This window comes from Callorhinus ursinus, unplaced genomic scaffold, assembly GCF_003265705.2.
Source record: "Callorhinus ursinus isolate GAN/ISIS: 27379988/994484 unplaced genomic scaffold, GSC_fseal_2.0 scaffold50, whole genome shotgun sequence".
NCBI lineage: Eukaryota > Metazoa > Chordata > Mammalia > Carnivora > Otariidae > Callorhinus > Callorhinus ursinus.
This window is the reverse complement of record NW_027397112.1, coordinates 7,407,684-7,423,915: the sequence shown is the minus strand read 5'-3', so window position 1 is coordinate 7,423,915 and position 16,232 is coordinate 7,407,684. Positions and strand designations below refer to the sequence as shown.

At 39.4% G+C, this 16,232-nt stretch overlaps 1 protein-coding gene across 1 annotated transcript in view; it reads right to left on the bottom strand.

Annotated features, from left to right (window-relative positions):
* Nucleotides 1–7,630: 7,630 nt before the first annotated feature.
* PITPNC1 (phosphatidylinositol transfer protein cytoplasmic 1) overlaps nt 7,631–16,232 on the bottom strand; it is a 238,294-nt gene continuing 229,692 nt past the window's right edge. Inside the window, exons 10-11 of the mRNA XM_073883281.1 lie at nt 12,164–12,282; nt 7,631–7,770 (exon numbers count right to left, since the gene is read on the bottom strand). Coding sequence (XP_073739382.1) covers nt 7,765–7,770; nt 12,164–12,282 — 125 coding nt within the window. The 3' untranslated portion in view covers nt 7,631–7,764. The remainder of the gene's footprint in view (nt 7,771–12,163; nt 12,283–16,232) is intronic.

The window sequence follows — 16,232 nt, the reverse complement described above, 5'->3', positions numbered from 1 at the left end:
GAAACTAACTTAAGGGTAGGTTTTATACCATGTCCTTGTTATGCATGAGGAATGACCATTCTTGAGAATTCTCTATTCTCCAGGAAGGCTCTCACGTGGCTTCAGTCACAGAGGATGATGCACAGACTGCTGCTGTCCTTTTTTGGAGCACGTATGCAATTTGTCATCACATTCTTTCCAAGAAGTTACATGAAAGACTTAAAAAAGATTCTGCTTTGTCCTTACCAAGGTTGTTAGAATCAGGATATCGTTGATTTGAAAATAACAGCAAGCTCGAGTTTTTACTTTCATTCTGTCTTGGTTAAAAACAAAACAAAACAAAACACAAAAAATCTTGTTGGCATGTACATGGTGGTTTTCAGGAACTCCTCAAGTAAAGCTGCATTCAATGTTTGTTATCACTGAAAGCGTGAAAACAAAATGACAGGGAATTCATGTTTGTTTATTTGATTAAATGCAGTTCCTTATGTGTTTGTTTCTGTGGGAGCCAGTCAACGTCTCTGCAGCAGTAGGCTAGCAAAGGCACTGACCATCTAAATAAATCAGAGAACTTCTTTGTCTTCAGTTTGCCTTTCATTACATGAACACCCAAAAAAGAGAGTATTAATACATTAAACCAGCAAAGGATTTATATGGGAATTGGATGCTAGCAATTGCTTAACAAGTTGAGAATAATAAACTTTTAAAACTGTAAATACTTGTTTAAAAAGACAAATGTTCTCACTCATATGTTGTGAGTGGAATTGTAAATTGGTACGATTTTCTTTGGAGGAGATGTTGGCAGTAAATACTCCAAGTCATAAAAATATTCATATCCTTTGACCCAGTAATTCAATTTCTGGGAATTTACCCAAAACAAATAATTAAAAAGAAGACAAACTATGTTATAAAGATGTTCCTAACAACACTCTATATAATAACAAAATTCAGAAAATAACCTCAATGCCAGATAATAAAGGAGTGTTTAAGTAAATTATGGATTTCCAACCTAGGGGAATATTACATAGCTATGAAAACTGATAAACAAGCTATGTACCAAATGTAAAGGTGCTTATAAAACAATTCAAAATCCTCACAGCATTTTGAAGAAAGGTATGCGTTTATGAATTATCTTCCACAGAAGAAAGAGCAAATTCTAAAGCACTTAATGAAGGTGGAAAGAAAACTCATGTCCTTGGGGCCTATAGTATAGATTTTAACAAAATGCAAGTAAGTAGAGTAAGTCTGAGTGTGGGAAAATTCAAACTTGTAGAAGTATTTCTCCATTTTTAATTATGTCCTGAGATGAGGCACAATACACATTAGGACTGATGACTGGATTTTAACGATCGTGCATAGAGGGCAACAAGCTATCTTTGGAATGCTCTGGATGTAATCACTAGTGTGCTTCAGATCACAAAATGATTCTCAAGGGTTGCTAACGAGCAGCAAACTGACAGCATCTTGCATGTAGAATCCCTTAGGAGCAGGAAAGTTATTTTGGAAGATTAAGATTTTTAAAAAAATCACAAAGGTCCAGATTTGGCTGCCCTCAAACACCCTCCAATGACAGAGTGGTCAAATCTCCCTTCTGTAAGCTAAAGGAGGGGAAATGATGATCTCTAGTCTTTTGTGTCTGCCTTCAGGGCGGATATTTGGTAATTCTAGTTAAGCATAATCATTCCCTAAATTCCAGGTGTTTAATTCAGCTCAGTAATGTTGCTGTACTGAATGGCCACATTCGGTAGGATTTGAAGCTGTGTCCACTTTCTTTGGCTACATCTTACCTTGAGTCCTCCCTGCTGGGACCAGAGTAAGAGCATTAAGGCAAAGTACCAGACTGTTTCCCATTTTCCCAGGAGCAGGAGTAGTTAAATGTTTGGACTTGAATGGGATCTCCTACTAGGTTGCATGTTATAGAAAGGAGGAACTTAGGAGAACATGGAATCTTAGAGGGCTAAAAATTAAGTGGAGAAAGTCAGTATAACAAACTTGAAACCAAGGCTTGCTTGGGTCATCCACATGGAATTACACACACACACACACACGTACATCTGCACACAGGTTGATTGTTCTTCCAAAGCCATCAAAGCTTCAGGTTTGAGAGGTACATTTTCATAGAGGGATACATCAGAACAGGGCTTGGAAGGGTATGTGATTTATCCCGAACTTGAGAGGCTAAGGTACAGTTGGAGGTTGGAGGCAAAAAACCCTAAGTGGAGTATACTGAAGACAACAGGGAATTTTAGAAAAGAATGTGGGTGTTTGGAAGTCTAAGAGTGATACTCAAACAAGAAACACTGTGATTAAAAGCAGTACCAGTACACTGATAAACTACAAACATCTATATACTTACCATTAAGCATCCAAATGTTTAACAACTGATATAGTTTGGCCCCAGGAATAAACAGCCAGGCTGGCTATACCTGAGTTTGCTGGCTCCAAGTCATCCCGAGACTAAGGATGTTAAGATCGTGTGTTTGGAAGAGGAATTAAAAGGCGGGATGGGGGTAGTACTGGCGAAGTCAGAGCTATAAAAGCAAGCATGTTTTAGTTCATTGGCTCAGTTACATGATTTGGGGCAAGTTTTCAGTGTAGAAGCCTCGTTATGGTGCACTGTTACATGAATCAGAGGTGAATGCACGGGATATGGATGTTGACATTAGCTTCAGGTTTGAAGAGGAGAACATACAGTGGGAGGCGTGTCGCAGAAGACTACGGGACAAGGGGCAGTAAAGCATTGCTGTCCTCACTCTCCCCATCCCCAGAGGACCCTTCTGTGAACAATAGGAGCTTCTTGAGATGGAGAAACTACATTGGAATGATTGCAGCTCACCGTGGACTGGTCGCCCCTACAATGGAGACAATCTAGTGTCCCACTGGGGTGGTGTTCCTATGGTTTCCCTCGGGGAGATTTTTCTTGGTTGTCATTCAGACTATAGCCTTACATTTGACAAGGGGTCAGCCTTTTTTGCAGATGAGACCCCTAGAGCTGGGTCTAAGTACCAGCTGTTAGCTTCTTCCTCGACACCTTCTTTCCCATCAATCCACAAGTTCACAATTGCCAACCTTCCCTTGAGAATGGCTGAGAAAGAGAGAGAAGGAAGCTACGCTTGGAAAGAAGATTGCTTTGTAGTTTATTTACACCAGAATGTAAGAAAAAGTAAGCTATTAACAATAATAAATAACTGGGGGGGAAAAAAACACAAAACAGCCATAAAATGACACAGAAGGATGGCATGTGTGAGGATCAACTCTTGTTTGCTTTGCTTGTAGTCTGTAACACTGTGCATTCCAAAACTTGGTCCTTCCGCAGTGGCAGTGGTATTTTGACTCAATATATGTAACTAATCAAGATCCCAGCTTGAAATGTAAACCCTAAAAGTGACACTCTGAAGGTACATTTAAGCGGCATAGGCATTAACAACAACTCAAAGAACCTCTTCTTGGTGATACATAGAAACTGAAGGGAGACTTGCAATTCAACAGACATGCTTTCAATTTTAAGCAAAAACATTGAGAGGTTTATCCTAAAGCACTTGTTAACAACAAAAGTATAATTAATAACGACATCTGAAAAGTTCTTAGCATATTCACATTCTCTTATTGCACTAACTCCTAAAAAGCTTAAACACTTCTACTTTCAAATGCAGATTGTTTGGAAGGTAGAACCCAGAAGAACCCGGTGTGTTGCCTCCGCATGTCAACGCTATTCTCTTGAGTTACACTTCAGTTTCAGCAAGAATGAATAGTTTTAAATGATCTATTTATTGATCAGTTGCAGTCACTAAACCGATCTTTTTTTTTTAATTTCAAGAATTATGGCTCCGATGGCAGGTTGTCTGTCACCTAGCCTACTGAGTCAGATGATCAGAAAGAGACTAAAACTATTCAATTGTTCTCTACTGGATTATCTGAGCACACACTGTAATGTGACTACGTTATACTCTGGCCCTTGTGAAAAGTAAAATTCCTATTGACCGAAGCCAGCCCAGTGACCTTGCTGTTTCTGAGCCATGACGAGATGTGAAATTAAGCAACAATGAAAAATCCACATACATACATTAGCCTTGAAATTTTCACAGAAAAATGACTTCCTGAGAAGTGTCAGAATCTTTTCTCTTAGGCCACGGTTTATTACAGTGTCTTGAGAGAAAACCACATATTTCTTTTGGAGGTCCCGTGTTTCTTAAGTGTCTTGTGTTCGTTATACAACTGCGCTCCTTAGAGATTTATTTTCACAATCCAAAACACGCCTAATAAATACTCCCAAATTAAAACCATTTCCCCCCCACATACAGATGCAGACCCAAAGCAGAAGGTTTATAAATGAGTTCACCAATGAACTCCTATTGTTTTGGTTATAATGGTGTTAATTGAAAAAAATGTCACAGACTTCTTTGTTGTTATGCTTTTCCTTTGCTTTGTTTTATTTCAGCCCAATAGTAGGAAAGTGAAATGGTCTCCAGAGCTCACCTCAGATAAAGTTTATGCAGTAAAAACACCGAGACCTTCTTATCCTGGGAAAACACAGCCAAGCAACAATGCAGTCAACGAAAAACGTGGGGGCATTTCAGAATTTGAAATCCATCCAAAGTAATGACATTTATGGTCACTTTGATGGTCTCCACTAACACCAGAGATGAAGATGGGATGAACATTATGTGTTATTCTATGGATTATTTATTTTAATTTGGCTACCAGAGACTTAAAACTGGTGGTGTTTGATTCACTAGGTCATACACATACACAAACACACACACACACACACACACACACACAGGTATAATACAATTTTGGTGAACAAAGTTGAAGATTTCCACATTGCAGACAGAGGCACTGAGTTAAAGATTCTATTTTTCCCCAAACATGCTTAATGAATTCAAGTCTCTGCTTTTTTTCTTCTCCTAAGTTTCCATCATGCAACCATTTAATTTCCATCCTTATAGGAATTATTAATGTTCTATATACACATTCACCGCAGGCCTGTATGCCACAATAAACAAACTCATGTATGGAGAATATGAAATGACACTTGAAAATCAAGAGAGATAAGGTATTGAAGTCATTTATGCCGTGTGATGACTGGATTAAACATTCAAAGCAGCTAAAAGAATATCTGCAACCCCCCACCCCATTTAAATGCACACAACCACATGTAGACAGGAAAAACCGAACATACTTTAAGAGCACACACTATGTTGGCTAAGAATCACACTATCATCGGCAGCTTTGAAATTGATGTCTGTGGTACTGAAGTGGCTACAAGAGAAAGAAAACTCAGAAGGAAATCAGAAATTAGCTTTCTAAAGCATATAGCGTCGTTGACCTTGACAGCAGAAGCTACTTTACAAAAAGAAAAACGGCAATGGTGTTAATGGGAAAACTAGGTGCCAGATGTGTTTACAACCTGCACAAAATAAATCTGTTCTATGCAAAAATAATGATCCCACCCCATCCTGATTTCCAACTGGCAAACGGTAAGCAAATACGCATACTATGTCAGTGTCTTCTGAAAGTAGAAATTTGTGTTCTAAAGCCAACATTCTCATTAAGTACTACTGTGTGGGTAGGGGACCATTGAGAAGTCCAAGGGGTCTGAGAAGATGATTTCCCACAAGCAGAAATCATGCTACGATACCATGCAAGGATCTCTTACTACAATGCTGTCGTTCTTAGGGAAGAGATGCACTGTCCATCTAAACTATTTGCAACTGGTTTCCTTTGAGTTCTGGGTTTATTTATTTAGTAAGCGAAATGTCAACCTGTAGATAAAGAAATGATCTTGACAGTCTGACGCATGACTGAGAATACTCGGTGCTGGGTTCATGGGACCAGCGCCTGCACCATGGGAGAGTTTATCAATTTGAAAGACACTATGTAGCATGTGCTGAGCACTGAGAGAGAGAAGCAGGCAGGGTCCACTGGCTGAGAGGCTGTGTGGGAAGGAGGACATACTCCTTGGTTTATGTTGTTTCCTTTGGAATCTGTGTTTTGGGAAGGTCCCTTTCCTGAGGTTGGAGGTTATGGTCAGGAAGGCTAGCTGGGGCCTCGGAGTTGCCCAACTACCTTGTTGTCTTCCTCTCTTGGAGGACAAAAAGTAAATGCTAGATTCTGCTTGCCCTTCCTTCTGCGTTCAAAGGCAGTGAGGCGCGATGGTGGCAGTTTTCTCTTTAGATCAAAGGAGAGTTCGTTTTCTGCCACTTGGGTTGAATGATCTTGCTTCCCGTCAACCTGGATTCTAATCTTGCATTACCACCACTTGCAGGAAAGAAAGCTAGACAGAGAGGCATCTTTTCCTGCTCCTCCTTCTTACTCTACAAATAGGAGTCAGCAATTTTGCTCATTCTCTCTTCCCACTCGACAGTCTTTACTCCACTTCTGCGACATTCCCAATATTTGGGTTTCAAGTAAGGGCAAGAGAATGACAGTCTTTTTTAAGGTCCAGTGATGGGCAATCTGTTCCAGGGAAATCTGGATGTTATTAAAAGTAAAAGCAGGAGGGGGATGGGAGACAGTTCTCTTTTTCAGGGTTCCCGAATCAGACATTCTGAGAGTGTTAAAAGTCTTATGAGCTGAGTCTACCCTTGAACTTCTTTGAATGGGCAAATAGTCAATGAATTCTACTCAATTAATTGCAAATACTGAGACTCTTAACGGATGATGGAAGTTAACAATTCAAGGTTTGTTGGTACCTGTAGAGAAAAATGATGTTTGCCTCACCTGGGCCTCTTGGTTTTTAAACCAAACCATCCCCAAATCAGTCAGTCATGGTCACATTCATCCGTGCAATTCTGAAAGATTTCTGAGGCCACAAGGGCACAAAGGGGAAAGTTATTAAAAGACAGAAACAAGTGGAGTCTTTATTAAATTCTGTGAAAGGTATAAATAAGTTATCGTTAATTGCACTTGGAGCCACCATAGGTTGATAATTAAAATTTTCAAAAAATTTAAAGGGTTAATTAGGCCCCAAATCCTGAGTCAGACTAACCAAAATAGGAATCTCAGTTAACTACTAGTATTCAAGTATCGGTGATGAACAGTTTGAAATTTAACAATTACGTATGTTACGCCTGAGAGTACTTTTGAGAATTTCAGGTTTGATGAGAGGAGACTGACTTCGCTATTTTACCACACCTTCTAACGCAGGGGCACAACGTTTTCATTTATTTACTCTTGAAGTCCACACCGACCTCATCAAACACTCAACAACAAGGCTTCCTCCCTGGCTTCCAGCTGTGGCTACAGAGGATTCCTTCTGTCCTCTGCAAGTCTTACAATTTACATCTAGCAGGATGCTGTGTGGTATACTTAGGGAATCCTATTATATGGGAAGGTACTTAACCACATGCACACTCAGAGATCGAAGGAACATGTTTGAGGGACAAAGCAGTCTTTTTCTATATTAGAAGGTTCTTTAAAAAAAAAAAAACCCAAATGAAAATATAAAACCCCATGAAATATTCATAGGAAGTTACTCTAATTTGGGCCGACATGGCTTATCTGAAGAATGTATGCCAGGTAAATTCAGGGTGGCTCTTTTCTCAGGGTCTGGAAGCGTGAGAGTTTCTGGAGCTGACTTCTTCCGGGGTCGATCTTTGGGCACAGACAGAAATTCTGGGGCGTCGGTGGAGAGAGGTGTGGATGGAGCACTAGAAGGGGCACTGCGGACTGAGGAAGGCAGCAGGGGAATACTCGAGATAGAAATTGCAGGTGGGAAAACGCCAATTTTCCTGTTGGTGGCTTCCTGAGTGGCTCGTTCAAATTCTCGGACTTCATCCATTGTCATGTCTTCAAAGAAAAAAAAAATAGAAAGAAAAATGACCAGTTATTTAGGAGAGATGCATGCCTGATTTTAAGGGAACTACAGGAATCCTAGCATAAAGAGGCCTTTCCAGACTATAAACCCAAATTATCACTGAAATGCTAAACCCTGAATTTTTTTTTTTTTTGTTACTAAGGCGTAAACCTCTGGAAAAAAAATATTCCTTTATGAATATCCATCCAAGATTTTCCAAAGCACTCTTCAGGGAGTAGTGTTAAGTATTCCGAATAAGAACGGGTCAGGAAAGTACAGAACCAGACCAGGGAAGTATCTGGGTGTGTGTGTGTGTGTGTGTGTGTGTGTGTGTGTGAGCTGTTGGCATGGTGTGATATATGGAGCATTAGACCTAGTCATCTTTTCTATAAAGAAGTCTAGTTCAAGCAATCGATGGCCCTGGAATGATACATACTATTACCTATTTTAGGGCATGCCATTACAAGTACACCTTTATAGGGGAAATAGGCAAATCATCAGAATTTCTTCTTATTCAATAAATATACTTTTTGCATTCTGGGGATTACTGGTTTCCTGACTGTGTACCCATCCTGAGATTGTTTAAATGCTGTTTTAATTAATTCAGCTTAAAAAACAAAGAAGATAATGACAACAAGCACAAACCCTGCTAATTACCCCAAAGCCAAGAAAAATAAAATCATTTTTTCAAGGAAACATTAAAAAAAAGCAATATTTGGCATTCAGGAAACAAATTCAGTGATGCCTCATTAAGAGGAATTGTCAGGTGATGTAGATTTTCTAAATACCTAAAGTGTTTTTACTAAGTGAGAAAGTAAAAAAATATATATATATTTTAAATGTAAATCTCTCCCTAACTTCTTAATTTATTTAAAAAAATATTTTATTTTTAAGTAATGTCTACACCCAACGTGGGGCTTGAATTCATGACCCCGAGATCAAGAGTCTCACACTCTTCCGACTGAACCAGAGAGGCTCCCACCAATATACTGAATGTATTATATACACTTGCTACTATTTAGACATAATATATTGAAAATATATTAACACTGTAATGACTTCTCTATCAGGGCCTATTTGGTTTTTTGTAGTTTGAGATCTCTTCTCTCATTCTCAGAAACTATTACTATACTGTCATTACTATTGTTATGGTTCTTTTTTTTTTTTATAATGTTAATGTTCTTTTTTTTTTTTTTTAAAGATTTTATTTATTTATTTGAGAGAGAGAATGAGAGAGAGAGAGAGAGTTCATGAGAGGGGGGAAAGGTCAGAGGGAGAAGCAGACTCCCTGCTGAGCAGGGATCCCAATGCGGGACTCGATCCCGGGACTCCAGGATCATGACCTGAGCCGAAGGCAGTCGCTTAACCAACTGAGCCACCCAGGCGCCCTATTGTTATGGTTCTTATTAATTTCTCTCTGACTAACCCTGGTATCCTTTGTCATTTTTCTTTACTGGTAACAGAGAAAACAGGTAACTAGGCTTATTGGAAAAAGCACTGAGTGAAAGCCTAAGGGCTTGTCCTTGAGTAAAAGGGGAAATCTGCAGCTCATGGATTTTCTCCATGAATTTTAGCTTCCCATAGATCCATTTTTCATTCTTGTCCTCTCCCATGAACCTAGTAGTGGAAACTTCATTAGATGATATTGCAAAAGCTAACATGAAACAATATATCCACTTTGGAAATATTAACTATGGAATGAATATTCATAACATGGTATTAATCATTAAGATATATATTATATGTATATGTAATATATATAAGGTCATATTATAACATGAGCAAGCCAGAAATATTTTTTTAAATTTTTTATTTAAATTCAATTTAGTTAACATATAATGTGTTATTAGTTTCAGGGGTAGAATTTAGTGATTCATCAGTTGCATATAACACCCAGTGTTCATTACACCAAATGCCCTCCTTAATGCCCATCACCCAATGACCCCATCTCCCCCAGCCCCCCACCCCCATCTTCCCTCCAGCGACCCTTGGTTTGTTCCCTATAGTTAAGAGTCTCTTATGGTTTGCCTCTCTCTCTGTTTTTATCTTATTTTATTTTTCCTTCCCTTCCCCTATGTTCATCTGTCAGAAATATTTTTCAAAAAAACCCAAAATCCTTAAGAGGATTACCTGGAACAACTGTTAAGATATTATGAAAGGAAAATTTTTTCTTACAAAGGAAATAAAATGATTGTTTTGATATCATATACAACTTAGAATATAACAAGAAAAATTGTACCTATAAATTTGCCACTTTAAAAAATACTAAGACTATTAAACAAGCTAAGAAATGAGATTAAGTTTTTAAAAAAGAAATATGCACTTCAAGGTAAAATTGAGACTCTCAGAAAAATTTCAGTGAATGGGGTATGTTTCTGCTATAATAAATAAACATCTTTGAAAAAGTAGACTTTCTACTCAAGTGGCAGAGTATAATGCTCTACTCCACATATCCAGCAGGGGGCAGAAATCATCCAAAATACAGAATTTCGATTTTACATTCCCAGAGTCTCTTAGAAAGTTCCCTTCCTTGAAGGCATGGAAACTGCTCAATGGAAAAGGAGACTTAACTTTCTCATTACCATGTTCATGGATGTTAATTTTGCATAATTTCAATCCAATGTGTCCCTACTCAGGCTGAGGATTTAAATTTTATTGAGCACCCATGCAGTTTGTTACTTGTGATGGACAGCAACCTCTTGATTTCAACTGTTTTTCATTACGATAGCAAAGAAAGACAATGGAAAAATAAATGATGTCCAATTTGATGGAATTCCAAAGAATAAGGGAAATGTCATAAGCACTCAAAATAACCACTCTGTGTAACTTCTGAGGAGATAGGCATCTCTTACACTGAAGTCATGGGAACGACAGTGAATTGCAGCCAGAGAATGCATGGGGCTTTCCCATGGGAGAACCATTCTAGGTACCACTGTCTCCATAGTAAACTGACTTTCTAATGGTAATAAAGGCAGTACAACAGAAAGAAGACCAAACAAAGAGCCTGAAGCTAAAAACCGTAAGAGCTTAGAATGAGAAAAGCCAGTGGTTAGAATCCTTTGGAATGTGGCATCTCCCCCTTTCCTCTGGCTTCCTTTGTCTGATCACACTTCTAAGCAAGCAGCTTTCAGAGGGCAGCTGACGGAGAACTAGAGTCATTCCAAAAAGAAAAGGGAATTTCGGATGATGGACTTCCAAGGACAGTTTCCTTAACGAGTAACAGCGACGGAGGGAGAAGGGAAGTCCTATTGGCAAGGGCCTGTGCACAGAGAGGAACACCCCAGGTAAGTTGACCCCATAGCTTTCCGCAAACCCAATCACTGCATGCTACAACGGGGAGGAAACGTTAGGGCCATCTGAGCCTCAAGAGTAAGCCACATGCACTTGAGCCTTGCAGGGCATACTCCAAATACATGCTCTAAAAACTGAACCCAAAACTTCCAAAGTGCAACCAAAAAGATCGTCAAAATTCTAAAGTCCCCATTTACAACCATAGCCACTGCTCAACTGTCTTTACCTACATTATCAACTTCTTAAATATCTAATAGGTACTGTTCTCGGGTGTGGGCTAGCAGACACGCGGGCTCAAGCTGATACCCAAAGGGATCACAGTGCTGGCCAAAGATACATACAAATGACTTGATTATATCTTCTCTGTTATCTTAGCTCCTCTTCATTAGCATGAATGATTGAGAACTATATTTAAAATGCTGGCATGCACCATACAGTCAGCTCTCAATTTCCAGTGTGCCACTAAATAACCCGTGGCTCTCTGAGTCTCATGTTGAGTCCCAGGCTGGATGGGCTACGTGGCCCCGCACATTCCTAGCTCACCGCACCTTCACTGCTCAGCCAGTGTGTGCACAGACTGCAGCCCCATCTTGAGATTAACCGAAGCAAAAAGGAAAGGATTGGCTAGAAGAGCTAGAGGGAGCCACAGAAAGCATTTCAAAGCAAATGTAAAGAAATCTAAAACACCAGATGAGCCACAAGCTGTCCCTTGAATGAATAACTTGAGCAATAACTATATTTTTAAAAGTTACTGTCACGATATTCTAGTTTTCAGATGACACCTGCTTTGTCTCCTCTCCTTCACGGTGCAGGCCATTCACCAGCCACAAATGTTTCCACTCTCCACGTTCTTGGGTTTTATGAGCGGAAAAATAACCCCCAAATCAAACGAATTCTTTAAGAATCGAAAAATCTAGAAGCAAGAGGTGACACTGTCCAGTTTAGACCCAGCTCACGTTCTTCCCCAACAGCCTCTGGGTGACGACATGTTTTTGTGTGGAATGTTGAGAACTGAACGTCTGCAGTATTTTCAAAGATCAGTTTAAGTGTACGTTTGGTAAAGGGTGGGCAACATGTTTTAAAAATTCTACATACACTTGTTTGGGCATGGCTCTCTATGTCATCCACAGTGGAGGAATGCTGATTGCAAACTTTTATGTTGGTTTGTTCATGCATGTTTTTCTCGTATTCCCGAACATCATCCATTGTCATATCTGCAAAAAGGTCAAGACGTTGGCAACTACTGTTATTAAATGCAAACTTTCAATGGGGGAGACTTTAGGAAAAGACGGTAGCGGAAGCCAAAGAGAGGTTTAAAAAAGCAGGGAATTCACTAACTTTATGAAGAATACGTCATAAAGTTAGCTAAACCAGCCAAAGGGGGAGTGAGTGCAAGGAAGTTAAGTCGAAACAGTCTTAGAACAGAGAAGAGTGGAAATTATTTAGGGGTGAATCTTGTAAAGTGAGCCAGATGGGTGGAGAGTATTAGCACGTGGGCAGTGCCATAGCCTGAGATCTCCTAAAGCATTCTTAGAAGATCCCCATGGGGACAGGGTCAGGTTTGTTTGCTTTAACACTTACCTGTCAGATACCTTTCAAAATAGATTTGGAGGTTTCCTTAAACCAATGCATTTGACAAGAGAAAGGGCACTTTCATTGCTAGTACAGGAGACATGACATAGAAGGCAGACACATGATGTTTACCGGGACCAGGGATATTTGGTTGCAATGCTCACATGGAGCTGTATTTCTGCACAGGATTCATAGTGTCAGAGAGTGCGGGTCTATATCGAACTTCAAGTCTAGTCTAACAGCTTGGAGATGGCTGGCGCTACTTTCACCCACACTGATCTATAAATAAAATGGCACATGACATTATGATTTTGGGCCTGAGTCTGTAGTTTTTCAGCATTTCAGGATAATGATCTCTTCATCCAGTGGTTCCCAATGGGGGACAATTTTGTGACAGTAGGGGCCTGTGAGGCCTTGGAATAACCTACCACTGCCCGTTCTTAACAGGGAAGTAGCGGGTCCAAAATGTCAATGGTGCCAAGGTTGAGAAACCCTGTCTAAATCCAACTGATGAAAAACTGCATTAAGCAAAGAACCCATCCGTCTTCAGTATATGAAATGCATACAAATAACAACTACTCTCACTTGAACTACATCTGCTGTTTTATCCTCCATTCCCCACCCGCTCTTTGGTTACTTGACAACATTCTATCAGCAATTTTCCCAGACAGGCATCCCTCTGGTGCGGTCATGGCGGAATTGAACTTCATGCCTCTCTACAAGGAAGGTATGCTTGAATAATTGGTTACTCGACCACCCTGATTGCGAATTAGCTTGGTGGGGATTCAGAGCGGGTATTCACACTGGAAATTTTTCCTTAAGTATCTCCTGCATCATGTGGTTTGGTGGTCTTTTTATATCAATCCATGTATGTCATGTGAGATTCTCTTCATTTCCGCAGGGCACACGTGCCAGAACTTTATGATTCAGTTCAGTGCGGTCTGGGGCCAAGAGGGAGGGCGGCTCTAAATCCAGACCTGGGCTATTTTATTTAGCTGATGATCGCCCCGACCCCACACCCCAAAACCTTAGATCACAAATGTTGTCCATAAGCAATGTAAGTATCAAGGATGCTAAGCAGCAGTCTAGCCAAGCAAAGAGCATGCTTTTCATTGAGGGAATTGGAAAGCAACAAACACATGCTGCTTTGTAATTAGAACAAATGTATCTTAGTTAACAATAAGAGCATATTCGTTCAATGCAATCACTTTAATTCCAAAGGCTGGTTATCAAAATTTCCTAAACACAAATACACCTGGAATGAATACCGAGGTCATTTTTAAGCCAGAAGTTTAAGATTTAGAGAAATTTCTCTATACATATGTTCATTAGACACTTTCTCCCCCTCCATTCCCCCCTGCCCCCCCCCGCATGACAGTAATTTGGAAAATGAAAACAAAGGCATTTTAGTTTCTTTGTTCTAGTGAATCCTGACAGAAATTGTTCTTTATCTTTAATTAGCTCAGTGTTAAGAGAAGGGCTTAAACGGTGTGACTGTGTGCTTTCAAAGATGTCTCAATTTTGTAGTTGTGAAGAAGGATTTAACAACAAAGATAGTTATTACTGCCTTTTTCATAACAGTGAAAAATGGGAAAGAACCCAGGGGACAGACTGTACTACGAAACCATTAAAAAATGATGTAGAAGAATATTTAACACTACAGAGAAATGTCCTTGGCATATTGTTAAAAATAGGAGGTAAAACAACTGTACACATTCTGTGAAATCATCTCTGTTGGAAAAGCATTATATACATTTTAAAAAGACTAAAAGGATACATTTTAAAATGTTAACAGTGACTGTTTCCAGGAGTTGGAATTATAGATAATTTTCATTTTCTTCCTGTTGTTTGTATTTTCTACATCAAATACACTGTACTTGTGTAAGAATGAAAAAAAGAACCTTATTTAAAATCGATAATTTGCGGTCAAATACCATCAGTTTGGAACTGGTGAGGAGAAAATATAGTTTTCTAGAATTTCGGCTCATTCCAGATACATGATCCTTTTTGTTGTTGTTGTTAAAATGGAAGAGTTATGAAACAAAGTTTCAGAAAATTGCATCTAAAAGAAAAAAAATCTCCCAATTAGACCACATAAGAATGAACGTTTCTAGTAAGGTGGTTCTCTAAAAGACGGTGATAATCGGGTCCCTACTGAGGAAGGAAAATATGTTGGTCTGAATCCTGTTCCCACATATCATGCATACTTATGGAAATGATGTAAATATTTCCAGTATTCCTCAGTAATTCATGGAAAGCCTAATCAAGTGAATATATTCCTGTTTAGGTTTTCAGGTAAAATGCATTATGTCTTGCTTCTGCAAAGTATATTACCCCAAAATCTATATAGGAATCGATTTTTTAGTAAATTCAATTGCATTGCCCAATGACAGACTATACTTTCAGAGATGGTTCTTCTTCATTATGGATTGATTTTCAATGACCAGAGAGTGACTTCTAACAGTTTAGGTTCAGACCTCTTGGTTTCCAGCAAACAACTACTCATGTGTATCAATGAAACTCTTCAAGGAAACTTACGTCCATTATTTTGCAAAGAAACTAATAAATAATCACCCCTTAGTATATAGATTTGAAAGGTCATAATTTACTTTTCGGAAAGAAGGTTTCTCAGAAAAAAGCTTCTAAGCAAGGAACACTGGGCTAATTCCCTGATTTAAGAGAACATTGTAACTAGTACGATATTTCTGCTGTTCAGAAACATACATCATAGTATCTTTGACACTAGGCTGTTGGAGGCTCTCTATCTGTTTTTTATCTATAAGTGATGCGATCAGCACTGGGAAGTATGCTGGGGGCATGAATCCCCTCCTCATTACACTTCAGTGGCACAAGATTTCCTTTCTTTGCCCTCTTGTGAGCCCATTTCTTCCCTTCTCTTTCTTACCCTCCTTCAGATGAGGGGAGAGCTGATCTGCTCCAGCCAAGTGGAGGTCACATGGCCTGAGTAGAGCCTCCTCTGCCCGGTGACTGGGCTGAGACGGGCACCTCCACCTCTACCAACAGTCCAGCCTTGTCCAAGAAGCCCCGGGGGATTTGTTGAGGAATCTGCTTTGATTTCCTCAACTGTGAACTAAAAGCTTTCTATCTATCTATCTATCTATCTATCTATCTATCTATCTAGATATCTTTCTATCATCTATCTATCTCTCTATTTGACAGAGAGAGAGAACACAAGCAGGGGAAGGGGCAGAGGGAGAGGAAGAAGCAGGCTCCCCGCTGAGCAAGGAGCCCGATGTGGGACCTGATCCAGGTCCCTGGGCTCATGACGTAAAGCCAAAGGCAGACGCTTAACCGACTGAGCCACCCCAGGCGTCCCTAAAAGCTTTCATTTAAGAACAAAATATACCTCCACTCTATGAGGCTTGGTCGGCTTCAAAGATTTTCTGCCTTTTTTTTAAATAAGGGTTTCAGTGCTTATTTATTGAATCACTCAATTAATGCATGAATTATGTTCCAGAGAAATAATTCAAATAGTACTGATTTTTATTGAGAAAAGAGTTTAATTCCTTTTAACCTCTCCCACTAATCCTATTCTTTCTGGATGTAACCACTGTTAAGAGTTTGAGGTACA